Consider the following 16,028-nt stretch of genomic DNA (forward strand, 5'->3'; position numbering starts at 1 on the left):
CCACATTGTGAAGCACATGTTGAAATTGCATGAGATATAAAAGGACAAAAATGTAAAGAGAGAAGAGAGAGCGATACTATTTTCTTCACTATTGGTTATTCCATGCTCTTGATATATTTCGTAATTTGAGACTACACTATATGCGAGAAAGCTCATGCTGCCATCAGTAGAACTTTGAGTGGGGCTGATTCTCAACTCTGTGTTACTTATTTTCAGGATGTCATCAGTCTATTTCAGTGCCTCAGTCTCTGACACATCGGCTGTGTGTCATTGTTGGTAATGCCTCAGCAAACGTACTGCAGGTTTCCATGGTAAAACTGAGGTTGCCTCGAATACTATTTCAGACACAACGAACAGCTTCTCACAACCCTAAAGATGTGTGATATGAGCTGTCTCATATCACATTATGACTTGCCCCAGCATTTGGCCAACATATGGCATTTGGCAGCTGCAGCCCACTTTTACTCTGACAGTGAACACACAAGGCCTTGAGATTTCTTTCATACACCACACAACATTTAAAGGAGATGAGATGTGTCAAAAACTAAACAGTGAGTAAACTTCACAAACAAACAAAGATATATAGGGTCAGAAAGTGAAAAAAACTTGAGGTCAGACAAGTCCAATGTTTTCATGCATATACAACCTTTGCCAAGACACCCACCTGACCCCATCCTGCCAAGCAAAGGCCATAGAAGGTCAAGAAAAGGTCAAGGATCATCACACAGTGCTGCCATGTCTGGATTGGATTTCTATGAGCAGGTTAGCCATGTTGCTCTTTCAGAACATTCTAACTGGTGAAACTCTGTGAACTCACAGCTGGTTCGCAAGTTACACTTTATAATAGTTACAGTTTGTAATCACTTTCATTATTTAGCCATTGTAAATGTTCATGAATATTTATACATGTTTAAAATGCGTCTTCATTCATTAGAAATGTTATAAATGCTTATGAATTGTAATGCTGATAAATGTTTACAAGTAATGAAATATTTATTTCCTCATAGCGTATAAATTCTTATTCGTGAAAGTTATTATTGGCATGCAAAATAAAGCAGGCTTATTGTGAGAGGTGAGCGGTTTATTGAGTATTTCAGATGGAGGAAAAGGAATCTCACTTGAATAGACAGTACCAAAGTAGAATCACTCCTGATTCAAACTGGTAGGAGAATTCCTACATGCGGTTTCCATCCTTTGTGGTTTTTTAATACCTTATACGACTTGTCATAAATATCTCAGTTGAAAACTTTCTACATTGACAGACATAAAATATTTTCACTCAAAGCCCTTGATTCTCTATTGTTGATAGTTTTATTCCAACCTGAATATTTGTCTACATTTATTCCCCAACCCTCTCATCCCATGGCCTCTCAGCTCTTTTCCCCTCTCTTCCAACGATTTTGCTTCATATTACCCTCTTTTTACTCCTATATGGTCCTGTGTGGCTCAGTTGGTAGAGCACGATTTTTGCAACATAATGATGATCACCATATGGAAATGTGTGCTCGCACTACTGTAAGTCGCTTTAGATAAAACTGTTTGCTAAACGGCATATATCACATCATTTAACGTGCACCCACTCTTATTTGTTCTCCTCACCATCCTTCTCTCCCTCTCACCACCTCCTGCTCATCGCCCATTTATTCCCTCTTTGCCCTTTCCAGATTGCATGGGACGCCTAGCTGCGTTACACTAGCATGTTTCTTTTTTTTAATGTCACCGGCCTTCTCCGGTTGCTTGCCATTCTTTTTTTAGCCGGCGGCTGAAATGTGAGGGGTCACAATAGGAGGATAAAAAGTGTCCCAGGCGGACCAGGAGGTTGTCGCGAACTTTAGTCGGATCTTCTCCCCTCTCTTCTCCCAGCTCTCCTCCAACCCTCCAAGGTAAATGAATCGAATCATATCTTAATAAGATGGAAAATCATTATTTTTTTCCCCCCCAAACACTAATATCTTACTAAGATATTTAACATATCTTTAATTAGAATAAAAGTATGTATATACATATTTTTTTTATCTAGGATAGCTCTGACTGCTTGTACTTTATATTGTGTGTGATATACAATTGAAAGAGCAAACATTGTATGCTGGCATTATAAAACGTATATATGAAACTGCAAGAGCAAATGCATGAGTAGAATTTTCAGAAGCGTTGTTGTTATTATACAATCAATGGTGCATCAATGCTAATCAACATTTTATGCATGCATTAGACACATCTCTATGCTAAAAAAACATTCATACGAGATGAAGCTCTTAAATTCTCACTCAAGCTAGCATACCACAATGTTGCTTTGCTACATTATAGGTATCATTATTTCTTTGCTTTACGCTAGCCTGCTTACACCAAAAAGTGGAAATGACTTACTAATTGCTTTTACTCACGCTGCACACTTTTAACTTAACCTGTACTGTACTTAATTAACTGTACTGTACTACAGCTACAGCACATAATGTTATCTATATAGATCTGAGTTAGCGACTGAAGGAGGCCCCACACATGCACACACAACATTTACATAACCACTCTGAGAGAAACACGAGGTGCTTTGGTAACAGCTGCCGTGTTCCAATGTTTATATTTAGTTTGACCTATTGGATTGAGTGGTACTGTGACAAGACAGGGTTGGATAAAGGAGGTGTAGTGTGAGTAGTGGAGGGGAGAGGAGGGGGGAGCAGCCAATGGAAAGGTCAGGGTTATCAGAGACTAGAAAATGGAAAAAGTCATTCACATGCCTATCATGGCTGTGGGGGTGGCTGCTGCAACAGATACCAGAGCTTAACATGCAGTAGGCAGGCATGCAAATTATAGACAGAAAGGCAGACAGGAACAGTCACACAGCAATCTCAAATGGACAGACATACAGACAGAAAACATACAGACCCGACAGACATACAGACAGGTATGTTAAGCCTATATATTACAAGAGAGGAAGACAGACAAAAATAGTACATTCGAATAACGTACAGACAATCACCCAAACGGACAGATGCAAATACTTGCCACTTTCTTCATCGATAGCTTACTTCTCATTTCTTTGAACCTTTCCACATATTGTAATTTTACGGTGAAAGTAGTCTACACCCTTTTCATGTCACTGACTGCTTTTCATGAAATATACCTTTGTTTATTTTTCTACTTATCTATTTCTGTATGCGCTTCTGTGTATCTCAAGCCCTCTCTCTCCCCCCTCAGAATTTTAAACATTGTCACCCCACTCTTTCTCTTCCTTCTGATAAGAGTCAAAATGCCTCACTCATTCCCCTTCCTCACTCCTGATCAGAAGAAGGAGCTCAGTGACATCGCTCTCAAGATTGTCGCCAAGGGCAAGGGAATCCTCGCCGCTGACGAGTCTACCGGTACGCAAAGCTGGCCAACAGAAACTGGTTGCACACACATTATTAAACACACACTTATGGAAAGAAAAGGCACCCATATTTTATGACATGCAAAGACATACTCATAATCAGATCAACTACATTGTCACAATGTACACAATGAGTGTTTTTTCACCTTATTATAACTTCTTCAAAACGTTTCATGAGAACCAACAAGTAATACCCCACTTCAGCTTATAACGCTACATTCAAAATGCTACAACCGTTTCATAGTTCAGTTCAAGTTCATTTAATTTAATTCACATGGCTAAGGACAATTGAACTACTGATTTGTGCAAATTCGGAATTCAGTTTAACCATAGAGATATAACATAATTTCATTCTGTGAGTCTAACCCTCATTCCCTATCTCTCTTTCCCCCCCAACAGGCAGCGTTGCCAAGCGCTTCCAGAGCATCAATGCTGAGAACACTGAAGAGAACAGGAGACTGTACCGTCAGCTCCTCTTCACCGCTGACGACCGCGCCGGTCCTTGCATTGGTGGCGTCATCTTCTTCCACGAGACCCTGTACCAGAAGACCGATGCCGGCAAGACCTTCCCCGAGCACGTCAAGTCCAGAGGCTGGGTTGTAGGCATCAAGGTTGACAAAGGTGTTGTCCCCCTTGCTGGAACCAACGGAGAGACCACCACTCAGGGTAAGGAGGCAGAATAGGAAGAATCGATGGCATTCCCCACTAATGGGAATACAGTACAACAACATACAATCATTTGTTTATAAGATCAAAAATGATTATATATTATTCCAACCTAGCTAAAATACTCAGTGGCCTAGTGACCTAATGGTTAGAGTGTCCTCCCTGAGATTGGAAGGTTGTGAGTTCAATCCCTAGTTGGGTCATACTGAAGACTGTAAAAATGGGACCTATACATCTTCACTTGGCACTCAGCAATAAGGAGATAGTTTGGTGGAAAGGCTCTGCAATAGACTACTGTTCTGGGCATGTACTTGTACATCAAGCTACCTTGAGATAGGTTCTGGTTTTCTTGTGCAAGGCTACTTACAAGATACCATACTCATCTTTATTTTCTCTCCCTGCCTCAATCCATTTCTCCGTCAGGTCTGGATGGCCTGTATGAGCGTTGCGCCCAGTACAAGAAGGACGGTTGTGACTTCGCCAAGTGGCGTTGTGTGCTGAAGATCACCTCCACCACCCCCTCCCGCCTGGCCATCATGGAGAATTGCAATGTCTTGGCTCGTTATGCCAGTATCTGCCAGATGGTAAGAATCACACAACCCTTTAAGGCCTCAGGGGTCTTGTTAGTTCATTTGCTCAGGTAGTTAAAGCACATTGCCACCAATGGCAAAGTTGTGGGTTCAATTATCCTATGGCCCACAAGTTACCTTAGAATCATTGACTCTCTTGAAACATGTGGGTTAAACTTTCATGAAATAAGCAATTATAAATGTTTTAAATTCTTATAAATTCCTCAGAAATGATTACACTTTTATAAAATCACAGTATCGGAAAAGACAGGTAAGTGTAGAGCAGGGATGGGCTGGCGGCCCCCGGCAGTCAGAGTTTCAACTTACTCTTGCAAGTTAGAATAGTAAAATACACAAAGTGCAATTTTTTTATTTGGTTGTTCATCAGCAGTTTTTGTTATGTCAGTCACTGATAGTCAATTAGTCCATGTCAGCTAAATGTATTTAGATTGATGAGTTAATTTAGCAGCCAGCTATTTAAATGTGTTATCATGGTTGAATTACCGGCCGGGGGGCCCCCACTGATTTTGTTAGTCAGTCTCACTCAGATATCCTTTTAAAAATGGCTAAATCTTCTCCCTGCCCCAAAATGAGTAGAATTGCATTTAATTAGTTATAAAATTACAGAATCTTCTCTCTGCCCCATGGCAAAATGTATAGAAATGCATCAAACTTGCTTTAAAACAGCAACATTTTCTCTACACCCCATGGCAAAATGTGGAGAATTAAAACATTGTCTCTCCACTGTTAAGATAGGGGCCCATTAAAATGTTTTGCTCGCAGGCCCGCGAGCAACTGCAGCCCCTCATGATGAGTTCTGATTTTTTTGTGGCCCCCACCCACATCAAAGTTGCTAATCCATGCTGTAGAGGGATAGAGAGGAAAGATAGGAGGAGAGCCACTCACCACTAAAGCTTTACTGTTTGGACTGTTAACTGTCAAGGTCAACAACATGCACCGTTGGCGAAAAGTCTATTTTAGTACTCATGACCTCTTCCTTCTTCTAGCACGGCATTGTCCCCATTGTTGAGCCCGAGATCCTCCCCGACGGTGACCACGACCTGAAGCGCACCCAGTACGTGACTGAGAAGGTCCTGGCCGCAATGTACAAGGCTCTGTCCGACCACCATGTGTACCTGGAGGGTACCCTCCTGAAGCCCAACATGGTCACTGCTGGACACTCCTGCTCACACAAGTATACCCACCAGGAGATCGCCATGGCCACCGTCACGGCCCTGCGCCGCACCGTGCCCCCAGCAGTTCCTGGTAAGCGGCCGACAACACACTGAATACAGCACAATATATAGCACGATACACATATACATTTCTAAACATCCACCTTCACCCTCTCACACTCGATGTTATGACACATTTTCACAAACACAAACTCACTCTCCATGAATATGGCACTTTCACACACAGTATGTAGTTACAATATTATATAATTTATTATTGTGTATATTTCACATACAATTGTGTTGTATGTGAAATATACAATGTGCTGTATCTTCTTTAGGTAGGTTTTTACAAAAAAATTACCTCTCTTCTTCCCCTCTTCACCCACAGGCGTCACCTTCCTGTCCGGTGGCCAGTCTGAGGAGGAGGCATCCATCAACCTGAACGTCATGAACCAGTGTCCCCTGCACAGGCCATGGGCATTGACTTTTTCCTATGGCCGTGCCCTCCAGGCATCCGCCCTGAAGGCATGGGGTGGCAAACCTGCGAACAGCAAGGCTGCCCAGGAGGAGTTCATCAAGAGAGCTCTGGTATGAATAACCAAATATATTTTTCCACATTTTTTTTCATAGATTTTGCATATATTCCACGTGACTGTCATATTTTTAGCATTATATATAAAAAGATAACAAATATTGTCATATATTTTGCTCATATTTCAAATGTGATTATTTATGTCTGTACAGTGGCTACATGTTTATATTATAGACGTATTGGAAGCCATAATGTAAATTACACATTTAGAAAATATCAGCAGAAAACAAGTTTATGTTGTTCTTATGTTGTTATTCTTTCCTTCCACAGGCCAACAGCCTGGCCTGCCAAGGCAAGTATGTCGCGTCCGGAGACAGCACCGCCGCTGGAGAATCACTGTTCGTGGCCAACCACGCTTATTAGGCATGGACACTTTACCAGTATCCCTCTCCTAACCCTCACACCATCTCCCTGTACCCACCCCCTCCCCCACATGGGGAGTGCCATGTCTTATTCTGCACCTCCTAAGAAGCCGTCTCTACTCGACCCTCTGCAACATTACTCGTTTGGTACCTCAGTACAGAGAACGAGAGAGAAACGGAAACCTTTCTTTGGGCTCTTGCTTCAGAGAGAAGATTACAAAAAAAATGTGTTCTGCCTCCATTCCCTCTCCCTACCATTTCACACCTTTTTTAAGGTGAAGAGATTCCCATCGTTGTGTTTTTACAAAACATGTAATATTATTCCTGGGTCTGTAACACCTAACTCAGTATAATGTTTGTAATGGAGCCATGGAATAAAGTATGTATCCACAATATGTTGCTTTGCTTCCTTCCTTATTGTATTTCAAAGTAACTGACAATTTACACAACATCATTGAACATCCTGCTCGGCGCAATGACTACTTCCTATTTATTTAGAATGTACTGTTGGATGTTGATGTCGATACATATTACCATATAAAAAAAAAAGCAAGACGAGGGGAGACTGTTTAATGTTGACATTCCAACTCAAAGGCTTTTCTCAAGACCAGTATCACTGAACAATGCACTATAGCAAACAAGAAGGCAAATTCTTGCAAATAAGGCATTTGTAAGAATTTATAATAGTAATAACAGAAATTACTGTAAATATTATCAAGAATATCCACCTGGTGATACCAGCAGCTAACAGAAAATAGAGAGCAAAGCAGTTGACCTCAACATGGGGCTGTTTTGAAAGTACAAATGAGACTGTAAAAAAATGGTTGTATATTCTGTTGACTGCATACATGAATTGTGTTTCATCATAGTCATCTTCATAATAATAATAATCGTTATCTTCATAAGCATCATCATCATGATCTTCAAACTTGTAAACCTTTATCACACCAGATAAAGAGTAGCAAAACAAATAAATATGGACAAAGCAAGAAGGCCAATTGAGCTACAGTAGACAAAGACATACAGAAAGTGCAAGAAAGAGAGGAATATTATAATTACATTCAGCTGTGGCCAAATTTTCCTTGAGCGGATGGTTGTACAGCGTAAATCGACTCAGAAATATATATATATTATTTGACAAAAACAGAATAATTTCAAACCTTGACTACAATGACATTCAATCACATATGCCTCTCTATTTAAGCATGGGAATATTTAGGAAAATATTCCCTGAATTGAAATAACTTTGATCTGATTTCCTGGTGATTTTATAGTATTTTATGTCAAACAATGAAAAATAATAAATAAATAAAACATTTGTTATTGTTTTTTCCCAAAAATAAAATCACCTGCGAGCCAAATTTGGCCCACGTGCCGCCTATTGGGGATTCCTGTTATACAGCAAGAGAAAGGGGGAAAGCTAAATGGAGAGAGAGTGGAAAAGATTGGATAAAATATTGTTAGCGTTTCACCCCATCAGTTCAGCTGCTTACTTGGAACTATCCAAACAAAGTGTTAAACGAAGCCATTTCCTCTTTATCAAGTTCCTCTTCTCAAACTGACACAGCCTTAAGACCTCAGAACTCAGACCTCTCCTTCCATTTGTGTGTTCATGCGAGCATGACAATGGATTGGATAATACCCCTTTCATTCTACTTATCAGGTAGGCAAAATATATTTACTGTAACATTGCTGGAAATAATAATGTTCAGTCCATTGTCTGCCAATATTGGACTTTTTTGGGGGTCATTTTGGGTATAATCCAATGACATAAAACATTTTTCAATATATTGGAAAGAGGTTGGAAAATAAGTCAGGGAAGCTTCTTTAAATGCGTAGCAATTGGATACTAATCCCAGATGATTGATTGTCTTCCCATACATAAATGCTTGATAGAGACTATTATACTTTTACACATACAACTTACTGTTATATATTTACAGTCTTGATTTTATATCTCCACAGACTACATTTGTGCCAGTTTTTGCAGATCCATTGATATATTTTAGACATCCTGAGTTCTCACGTGTCAGTTTTTCCTCCTCGTAAAAAACTCCTACAACTACTCTCTACTACTACTACTACTACAGTAGTGACTTTGGGCTTGCTACACTACTACTAAAGTCCTGTTTCCATAGAAATCTATCTCCATATAATGTGAGGGTGTAAGTAAATGCAAGAGTACATTTTATGTTGAAACCTTAGACCTGGTAGAAAACTCTTATGAAGCCACAGGTTATTGCCTCCCTCAGACCATGTTGGGCTCTCTAGTTATTTAATAGAGGGCCATACTAGTATTATTGAAAGTGTAGCATGCTTACAGCTATGAGCATTTTTCTAAGCTTTACACATGAAACTTTGTGTAATTATTATGATGCATAAATATCAGCCCCTTTATCACATTCATAATGTATTGTAAGACTTGTTACAATATAAGCATTAATTACACTGCATGTGCTTGTTATATACAGTACACTGAACAACAATATAAACACAACATGTAAAGTATTGGTCCCATGTTTCATGAAATGGAATATAAGATCCCTGAAATGTTCCATACCCACAAAAAAGCATATTTGTCTCAAATGTGTTTACATCCCTGTTAGTGAGCATGTATCCTTTGCCAAGATAATCCATCCACCTGACAGGTGTGGCATATCAAGAAGATGAATAAACAGCATGATCAATACACAGGTGCACCTTGTGCTGGGGAGAATAAAAGGCCACTCTAAAATGTTTTTTCACACAACACAATGCCACAGATTTCTCAAGTTTGGAGGGAATGTGCAGTTAGCATGCTGACTGCAGGACTGTCCACCAGAGCTGTTGCCAGAGAATTACAGTAAATGTTCATTTATCTACCATAAATCTACCATTTATCCTCCAACATCGTTTTAGAGAATTTGGAAGTACATCCAACCGGCCTCACAACCGCAGACCACATGTATGGCATCACGTGGGAGTGCTGTTTGCTGATGTCAACATTGTAAACAGAGTGCCCCATGGTGGAGGTGTGGTTATGGTCTGGGCAGGCATAAGCTATGGGTTATGGTGTGGGCAGGAATAAGCTATCACCTCATGTTTCAGCATGATAATACACAGCCCCATGTTGCAAGTACCTGTACACACTTCCTGGAAGCTGTAAATATCCCAGTTCTTCCATGGCCTGCATACTCACCAAACACGTCACCCATTGAGCATGTTTGGGATGCTCTCGATCGACATGTACAACACCATGTTCCAGTTCTCACTTATATTCAGCAACATCATACAGCCCTTTAAGAGGAGTGGGACAACATTCCACAGGCCACAATCAACAGCCTGATCAACGTTATGCGAAGGAGATGTGTCACGCTGCATGAGGCAAATGGTGGTCACACCAGATACTGACAGTTTTTTTTATCCACACCCCTAAACCTTTTTTTAAGGTATCTGTGAACAAGAGATGCATATCTGTATTCCCAGTCATGTGAAATCCATAGTTTAGGGCCTAATGAATATATTTCAATTGACTGATTTCCTTATATAAACTATAACTCAGTAAAATCTTTGAAATTGTTGCATATTGCGATAATATATTTGTTCAGTATATTTTGCCAAATGGATTAGTGTGTGGGTGTACTATGTTGCATCGGCCTGTATTAGGGCAAAACGTTGGAGTGACAGTAGAGTCAACCAATCACATTGACTTCACATTAACAAAAGCTAGCTAGCTAGACCATGGGAAAACGTATGGAAACTTCTGCCTTCTCGAAGGTAACAGGTCTAGCTAGCTAGCTAGCTTTTGTTGTAGGCTAGTTTGCAGCAGCTGCAGCAGGTATTATCGAAGAGGATGATGTTGCTAATTTGTTAGCTCTTCCCTTTTCAAGATTAACTTTCAAGAAATTAAGTTTCAAATTATTATCATCTGGTGAGTGGAACTGTGATTTTTATTGCAGCTGAAATGCTGTTCGCCATCTCTTTTAAAATAACTTATGTGTGTGAAACATTGCTGCATTTAAACTTTAGATCACCTGTTACTTTGTACTAAATGTGAAATGTTTTTTTTGCAATGGGAAGTAATAGTTGTACATTTTGATTAGGAAATGCTAGCCTAATGGTTGTGTTTTTGTATTCTTAAGATGATGACCTAATGGCTTATTATGTCCGAGTGAATGGACTGTTTATCATCATGCTGTGTGTGACTGCTGTCTTTCCATCTGGCATATGCAGTGGTGTTGTGGTGCCTGGAAGTGGGTTCTTTGTGAAAAATCTTTTGTCTTCCTATAGATTGGTCAGATTTTTCACTCTCAAATAATAAACAAATAAAAAAATTATGTTCTAAGTCCACAACAATGCTTAAACCATATCAGGAGACAAATGCTCTCCCTATTGATACAAATCAACATTATGTCAGGTAGACTGACATTTTTGTCAACATTTTATTGGCAAGGTTTTTTGGGAAAACCTTTAGAAATGTTCATGACGAATGAATTGTGCATCGCAAATAGCCTACTAACCAAGATTACGGATCAAACTGTTTCAATACCTGGTTTGCATACCGATCGTTGCCTTAGTTAGCATTTACTGGTCGATACCAGAAGTTGAAACGTCTTTCCTACCTACCAGGTGCTGATGTCATTATTTTGTGAGCTGCTCCATGCAACAACCAGTTGAGAGCTGCCCACTCTTTCTGCCTTCAAATGATATTCCACAGGGTGGCAGGGTAGCCTAGTGGTTAGAGTGTTGGACTACTAACGGTAAAGTTTGCAAGATCAAATCCCCAAGCTGACTAGGTCAGCCCCTGAACAAGGCAGTTAACCTGTTCCTAGGCTGTCATTGAAAATAAGAATTTGTTCTTAACTGACTTGCCTAGATAAATACATAATACTGTTGAAATGAGGCTAATTGTGCTCCAGACGTGAATATATTTAATGTGCTTTGCGATTGTGTAGGCAACTTTGCATGTTTTCCTACATAATTAATCAATCGTATAACTACACTACTTCGATATGCAACAGTAGGGATTAAGTAATGAGTATAGGCAATGCCCACTGAAAAAAAGTGGGTATAGGGCGTATACCTGTGTATATCCTCCACTCAGTGGCGGTTGGTGCCATTTTAAGATGACGGAAGACCAACCGCCACTAGCTCTCCCAGTCAAGTATTTGAGATCGGTTTCAATATCTTACACTCTTAAATAGATTCTCATACATGCTTTGAAAGAAAATGTGGAACGTTTGGGTTGTGGTAATGCTCTTTCTGATATATTGTCTCCTCTGCTTAGTGCCTCAAGGTGCTTTGGCTTTTAACATTGACCCAGTTGCTTGGAAGTATGTCAGTCAACCTGCTGCTGGGTTTGGATACAAGGTGGTACAGAATAACCCATCAAGGTAAGAAAAATCATATGGAGATAAGTCTAGTGACTTGGTTTGACCTTTTCTTTCATTTTCAAAAATGTGATTTTCCTCATTGGCCAGTGTATTAGGTACACAGAAATGGTTCGTAGTGGCTTGTGATATAAAGCAGGCAAGACAAGCATCAAGGTATTCAGTTACTGTTCGATTGAATGTTAGAATGCGAAAAAATAAGTGACCTAAGCGACGTTGAGCATGATATGATCGATGGTGCCAGGGGTGCCGGTCCAAGTATCTCAGAAATGTCCGGCCTCCTGGGAATTTCACGCACGAGAATGGTGCTATAAATCTAAAAAACATCCAGTCAGTGGCAGTCCTGTGGGTGAAAACAGCTCATTGATGAGAGGTCGAAGGAGAATGGCAAGAATCATGCAAGCTAACAGGAGCGACACAAACAGGCAAATAATGCAGTGCAACAACATCTCAGGACTCACAACTCATCGGTCCTTGTCATGGATGGGCTATTGCAGCAGTTGACTACACAGCTAAAAACAAGAAGTGGCTCCAGTGGGCACGCAATCAGCAACACTGGACAATTGAGGAGTGGAAAAACATTGCCTGGTCCGACAAATCCCAGTTCCTGTTGAGTCAGCATTTGGCCGTAAGCAGCATGAGTCTATGGGATGACATCCATACAAGCATTAAAACACTATTTTTACCTCAACATAGTGTAATATACACATATAAATAATAGCCTAAATGTTGACACATTTTACTGGGGGCAATGAGGAGATTCTGGATTTTTTTCCCCCACATGTTTCCATGCCATTTCCATTGTTTTGGTCGAGTTCCATTGACTTCTTTACTGCATCTACAGTATGTTGTGTTGTAGAACAGCTGACTGAAGACCAGGCATTCAGCTCAAACAGATGAGACTTTGTGACTTGTCAGAGAAATATTAGCAAGGCTAACTATAGCTGCAGAAAAATCACTAGCTAACAATCTGCAAGGCTAAAACAACTTTAGCACATTGATCCATTTAGCCAATCAGAGAACAGTCTCGTAGCAAAACTTTACCTCAAGATTTGACATGTTGAAACTTGGAAACCCCAGCAGCCATCTTGAGACGTTCTAAAACTAGACCGCTCAGATCAAGTACACTTTGTTCTAAATCTGTATATGTCTTGTCGCATCTTATGTATATGAAATTGGCTTAATCATTTTTGATGTTGTATTTTTGTAAATTAATATAACATAAACACACCTTTGACCTCTATCACAAGCTTGCTTATAAGTGCCCCCCTGGATCAGTATAAGCAAAATAGGAGGGGACAAGTTTACCGATGTCTGGTCAGAGATTCATCTTGCATACCATTGTCAATACAAGGTATGTATGGTAGAATATACTACTCAAATATCTCTGTTCATTAGCAATGGGACATTTCTTGATTACTGTTGAGCCTACCTGTGCTGTCGGATGAAAACCTTGTAATTCTATTGTTGCCAATTTTCATTTTTTTTTTAACATGTAATGAAAGGAGTTACTTCCCTAAATGTACTATACACATTATATGACTCTAGGACTAACAAAATGTATTCAAAATAGCTTTTGAAGTTTGATAATTGTATGTTCGTTAACGGTAAAATATGGCTGTTTTTTCCATTTCCTAAAAGATTTATATTTTGGAGATATGAGGTTTTCATCTGACAGTGACAATAGACTTCTGTAGAATAAGAGATGAGTTGAGAGACGGTACTTGACTAATCTCTAACAAGAAAATCTAATAATAAATAAATAAAATTGGGGTGGGGGTTTAATAATACAAATACAAATCTTGATGTTTATGCCGCAAATTCTCCCCTGTTGTGTTTTAAAGAGCCCAGTCATGGGATCAATATGTCTCTTGGTTTGTCAATGACAAAGGATCCCGAGTCACTAAACACCATGGTGAGTGGAATGTGTGTTCACGTCTTAGCCGTGGACGTATTGATGAAAAACCACAAGGAAATAATCAAATTGGTGCATTGCTTTTCATGATTATTATAATTTTGTTCATCATTTCTCCAACCTTCTGTTCCTTATAGGTATGCGGACCAACCATCCCAAGAGAGTGCAAATCCATCACCACCTACAATGGGATGTGCTTTGAAATTGACCAAAGTCTTCATGTGAAACAACCTGTCCCTTCATCTCTGGAAGGTAATCCAAGGTTGTATTTTAAGGTAGTCTGGTTGAGTCAATATTAAAAGAAAATAGACCTATTGTGGTACAGATGCTGTCTTTTTTTGTATGTGTCACGCCACAGCACGCCACATAATTACGGAGGGTTATCAGTGCCAATTCTTAAATGCAATGCTTAAATGCTAAATTGCAATGTGACAATGACAAACGCAATGCCTAAATATTACATTGCATTTAAAGCATTTACATTTAGCACTAATGGTGGGGGTCTCTACCATTTGACTTCACATTGTTTTTGCTCTGTTCTGCTCTTTTTCTGCACATTTTTACCAGAATGTCCTGGACAAACAGACATAGCCTTTCTATTGGATGGGTCAGGAAGTGTTAACAGAGTTGATTTTGAAAAAATGAAAGGCTTCGTGAAAGATCTGATCAGGGAATTTCTGGAAAGGGATACTAAGGTAAGAACTACTTTTACATGTTATTATAGAAAGAAAGCTAAAAGATGCACTGTTTTAATTGCATTCATTGGTGATTACTCAAAATATCATTGGTGATTTATGGTTGAGGTCGGAAAAAATATATATATTTTCAATGATTTCTCAATAAACTGAAAAGGATAAGCTATTTATCATCCTTTTGTTTTATCCAAATCACTCTGAATTGAGTGACTTCATTTATAATTGCCCACAACCCTGACATTGCTCAACATAACAATATTTTGTCAAATATGCAACATGTAGTTATTAGTTTATGTAGACTGGCAATTGTATTTGTTATGACGAGATCAACAATAAAAATGTCACTGAGGTATTCATATGACTAAGCTTCTTGTTGGTATTTTGAGTGTCTCCGTTATACTGATAGATACAGTCACTACCGAAATGAATGGCACCCTTGATAAAGATCAGAAAAAAAGACTATAAAATAAATAATACAAATGGTGAGCTATTTTGTATGCCAAAACAAAAAGGTAAGTTATATTATTTTATACTAATACAATTTACTTTACCCAGTACCAGGATATTTTATTCAAAAACCCGGTGGCCTCTGCCAGGAGGCTGTAACTTGGCCATAAGTGGCTCTTCCAGCAAGACTATAACCCCAAGCACACATCAAAATTCACAAAGAAATTGTTAATTGACCATGAAATCTAAATTTTACAATGGCCATCTCAGTCTCCAGACTTGAACCCCATTGAAAACCTGTGGTTTGAATTGAAGAGGGCAGTCCATAGGTGTAGACAAAGGATTTCAAGGATCTGGAATTATTCTGTATGAAGGAATGATTTAAGATCCCTCCCAATGTGTTCTGAAATCTCGTAAAATATTTTAGAAAATGCTCAGTGCTGTTATCCTCACAAGGGGAGGGAGGGTGCTGGAGTATTGAAAACAGGGGTGCCAATAATTTTGACCTCAATCTTTTTGAGAAAAGAAAGATTACTTGTTTAACATTTTTTTTTATAGCAATTGTATTAGTATAAAATATACATATTTTTTTTAAATTCTGAGCGTACACTATAGCTCTGTATTTGTATTTATTTTCTACAGTATTTGTTCATCCTTATCAATTGTGTCAATAATTTTATACACGACTGTTCTCTTCCTTTTTACAGTTTGCAGTTGCCCAGTATTCAGGCTATTGCACTATACATTTTGACTTAAATACGTTTAATGTCATGATTCGGGATTATCAAGTGAATAGTATTGCTCAACAAGGTGGAGGGACTTACACGGCAGCATCCATGAGAAAAGTTGTGTAAGTGTATAATATTTA

At 39.2% G+C, this 16,028-nt stretch overlaps 2 protein-coding genes across 3 annotated transcripts in view; both read left to right on the forward strand.

Annotated features, from left to right (window-relative positions):
• Positions 1 to 221: 221 nt before the first annotated feature.
• Positions 222 to 7,129, forward strand: LOC109865621 (fructose-bisphosphate aldolase A). The gene is made up of 8 exons (XM_020453941.2): positions 222 to 762; positions 1,756 to 1,883; positions 3,241 to 3,359; positions 3,767 to 4,033; positions 4,457 to 4,617; positions 5,610 to 5,868; positions 6,169 to 6,368; positions 6,643 to 7,129. The coding sequence occupies exons 3-8, from the start codon at positions 3,248 to 3,250 to the stop codon at positions 6,733 to 6,735; spliced, it is 1,092 nt and encodes a 363-aa protein (XP_020309530.1). The 5' UTR covers positions 222 to 762; positions 1,756 to 1,883; positions 3,241 to 3,247; the 3' UTR covers positions 6,736 to 7,129.
• A 1,136-nt stretch (positions 7,130 to 8,265) lies between these two features.
• The window catches only part of LOC109865251 (integrin alpha-M), a 56,149-nt gene continuing 48,386 nt past the window's right edge, over positions 8,266 to 16,028 (forward strand). Inside the window, exons 1-7 of one of the 2 annotated variants that reach the window (XM_031798893.1) lie at positions 8,266 to 8,397; positions 12,001 to 12,106; positions 13,354 to 13,457; positions 13,948 to 14,018; positions 14,156 to 14,270; positions 14,586 to 14,713; positions 15,868 to 16,010. In XM_031798893.1, the coding sequence (XP_031654753.1) occupies positions 8,355 to 8,397; positions 12,001 to 12,106; positions 13,354 to 13,457; positions 13,948 to 14,018; positions 14,156 to 14,270; positions 14,586 to 14,713; positions 15,868 to 16,010 (710 nt within the window). In that variant the 5' untranslated portion in view covers positions 8,266 to 8,354. Of the gene's footprint in view, positions 8,398 to 10,461; positions 10,645 to 12,000; positions 12,107 to 13,353; positions 13,458 to 13,947; positions 14,019 to 14,155; positions 14,271 to 14,585; positions 14,714 to 15,867; positions 16,011 to 16,028 lie in introns of those variants that run through there. The other variant, XM_031798894.1, reaches the window with a different exon arrangement.

The sequence above is a fragment of the Oncorhynchus kisutch genome, linkage group LG20 (genome assembly GCF_002021735.2).
Source record: "Oncorhynchus kisutch isolate 150728-3 linkage group LG20, Okis_V2, whole genome shotgun sequence".
Taxonomy (NCBI): Eukaryota; Metazoa; Chordata; class Actinopteri; order Salmoniformes; family Salmonidae; genus Oncorhynchus; species Oncorhynchus kisutch.

Bases quoted from the DNA above. Each gene is read 5' to 3' on its own strand.
- LOC109865621 (XM_020453941.2), top strand. From the start codon at position 3,248: ATGCCTCACTCATTCCCCTTCCTCACTCCTGATCAGAAGAAGGAGCTC. The intron at 3,360-3,766 runs GTACGCAAAGCT...CCCCCCCAACAG, and splicing joins CGCCGCTGACGAGTCTACCG to GCAGCGTTGCCAAGCGCTTC. The intron at 6,369-6,642 runs GTATGAATAACC...TTCCTTCCACAG, and splicing joins AGTTCATCAAGAGAGCTCTG to GCCAACAGCCTGGCCTGCCA.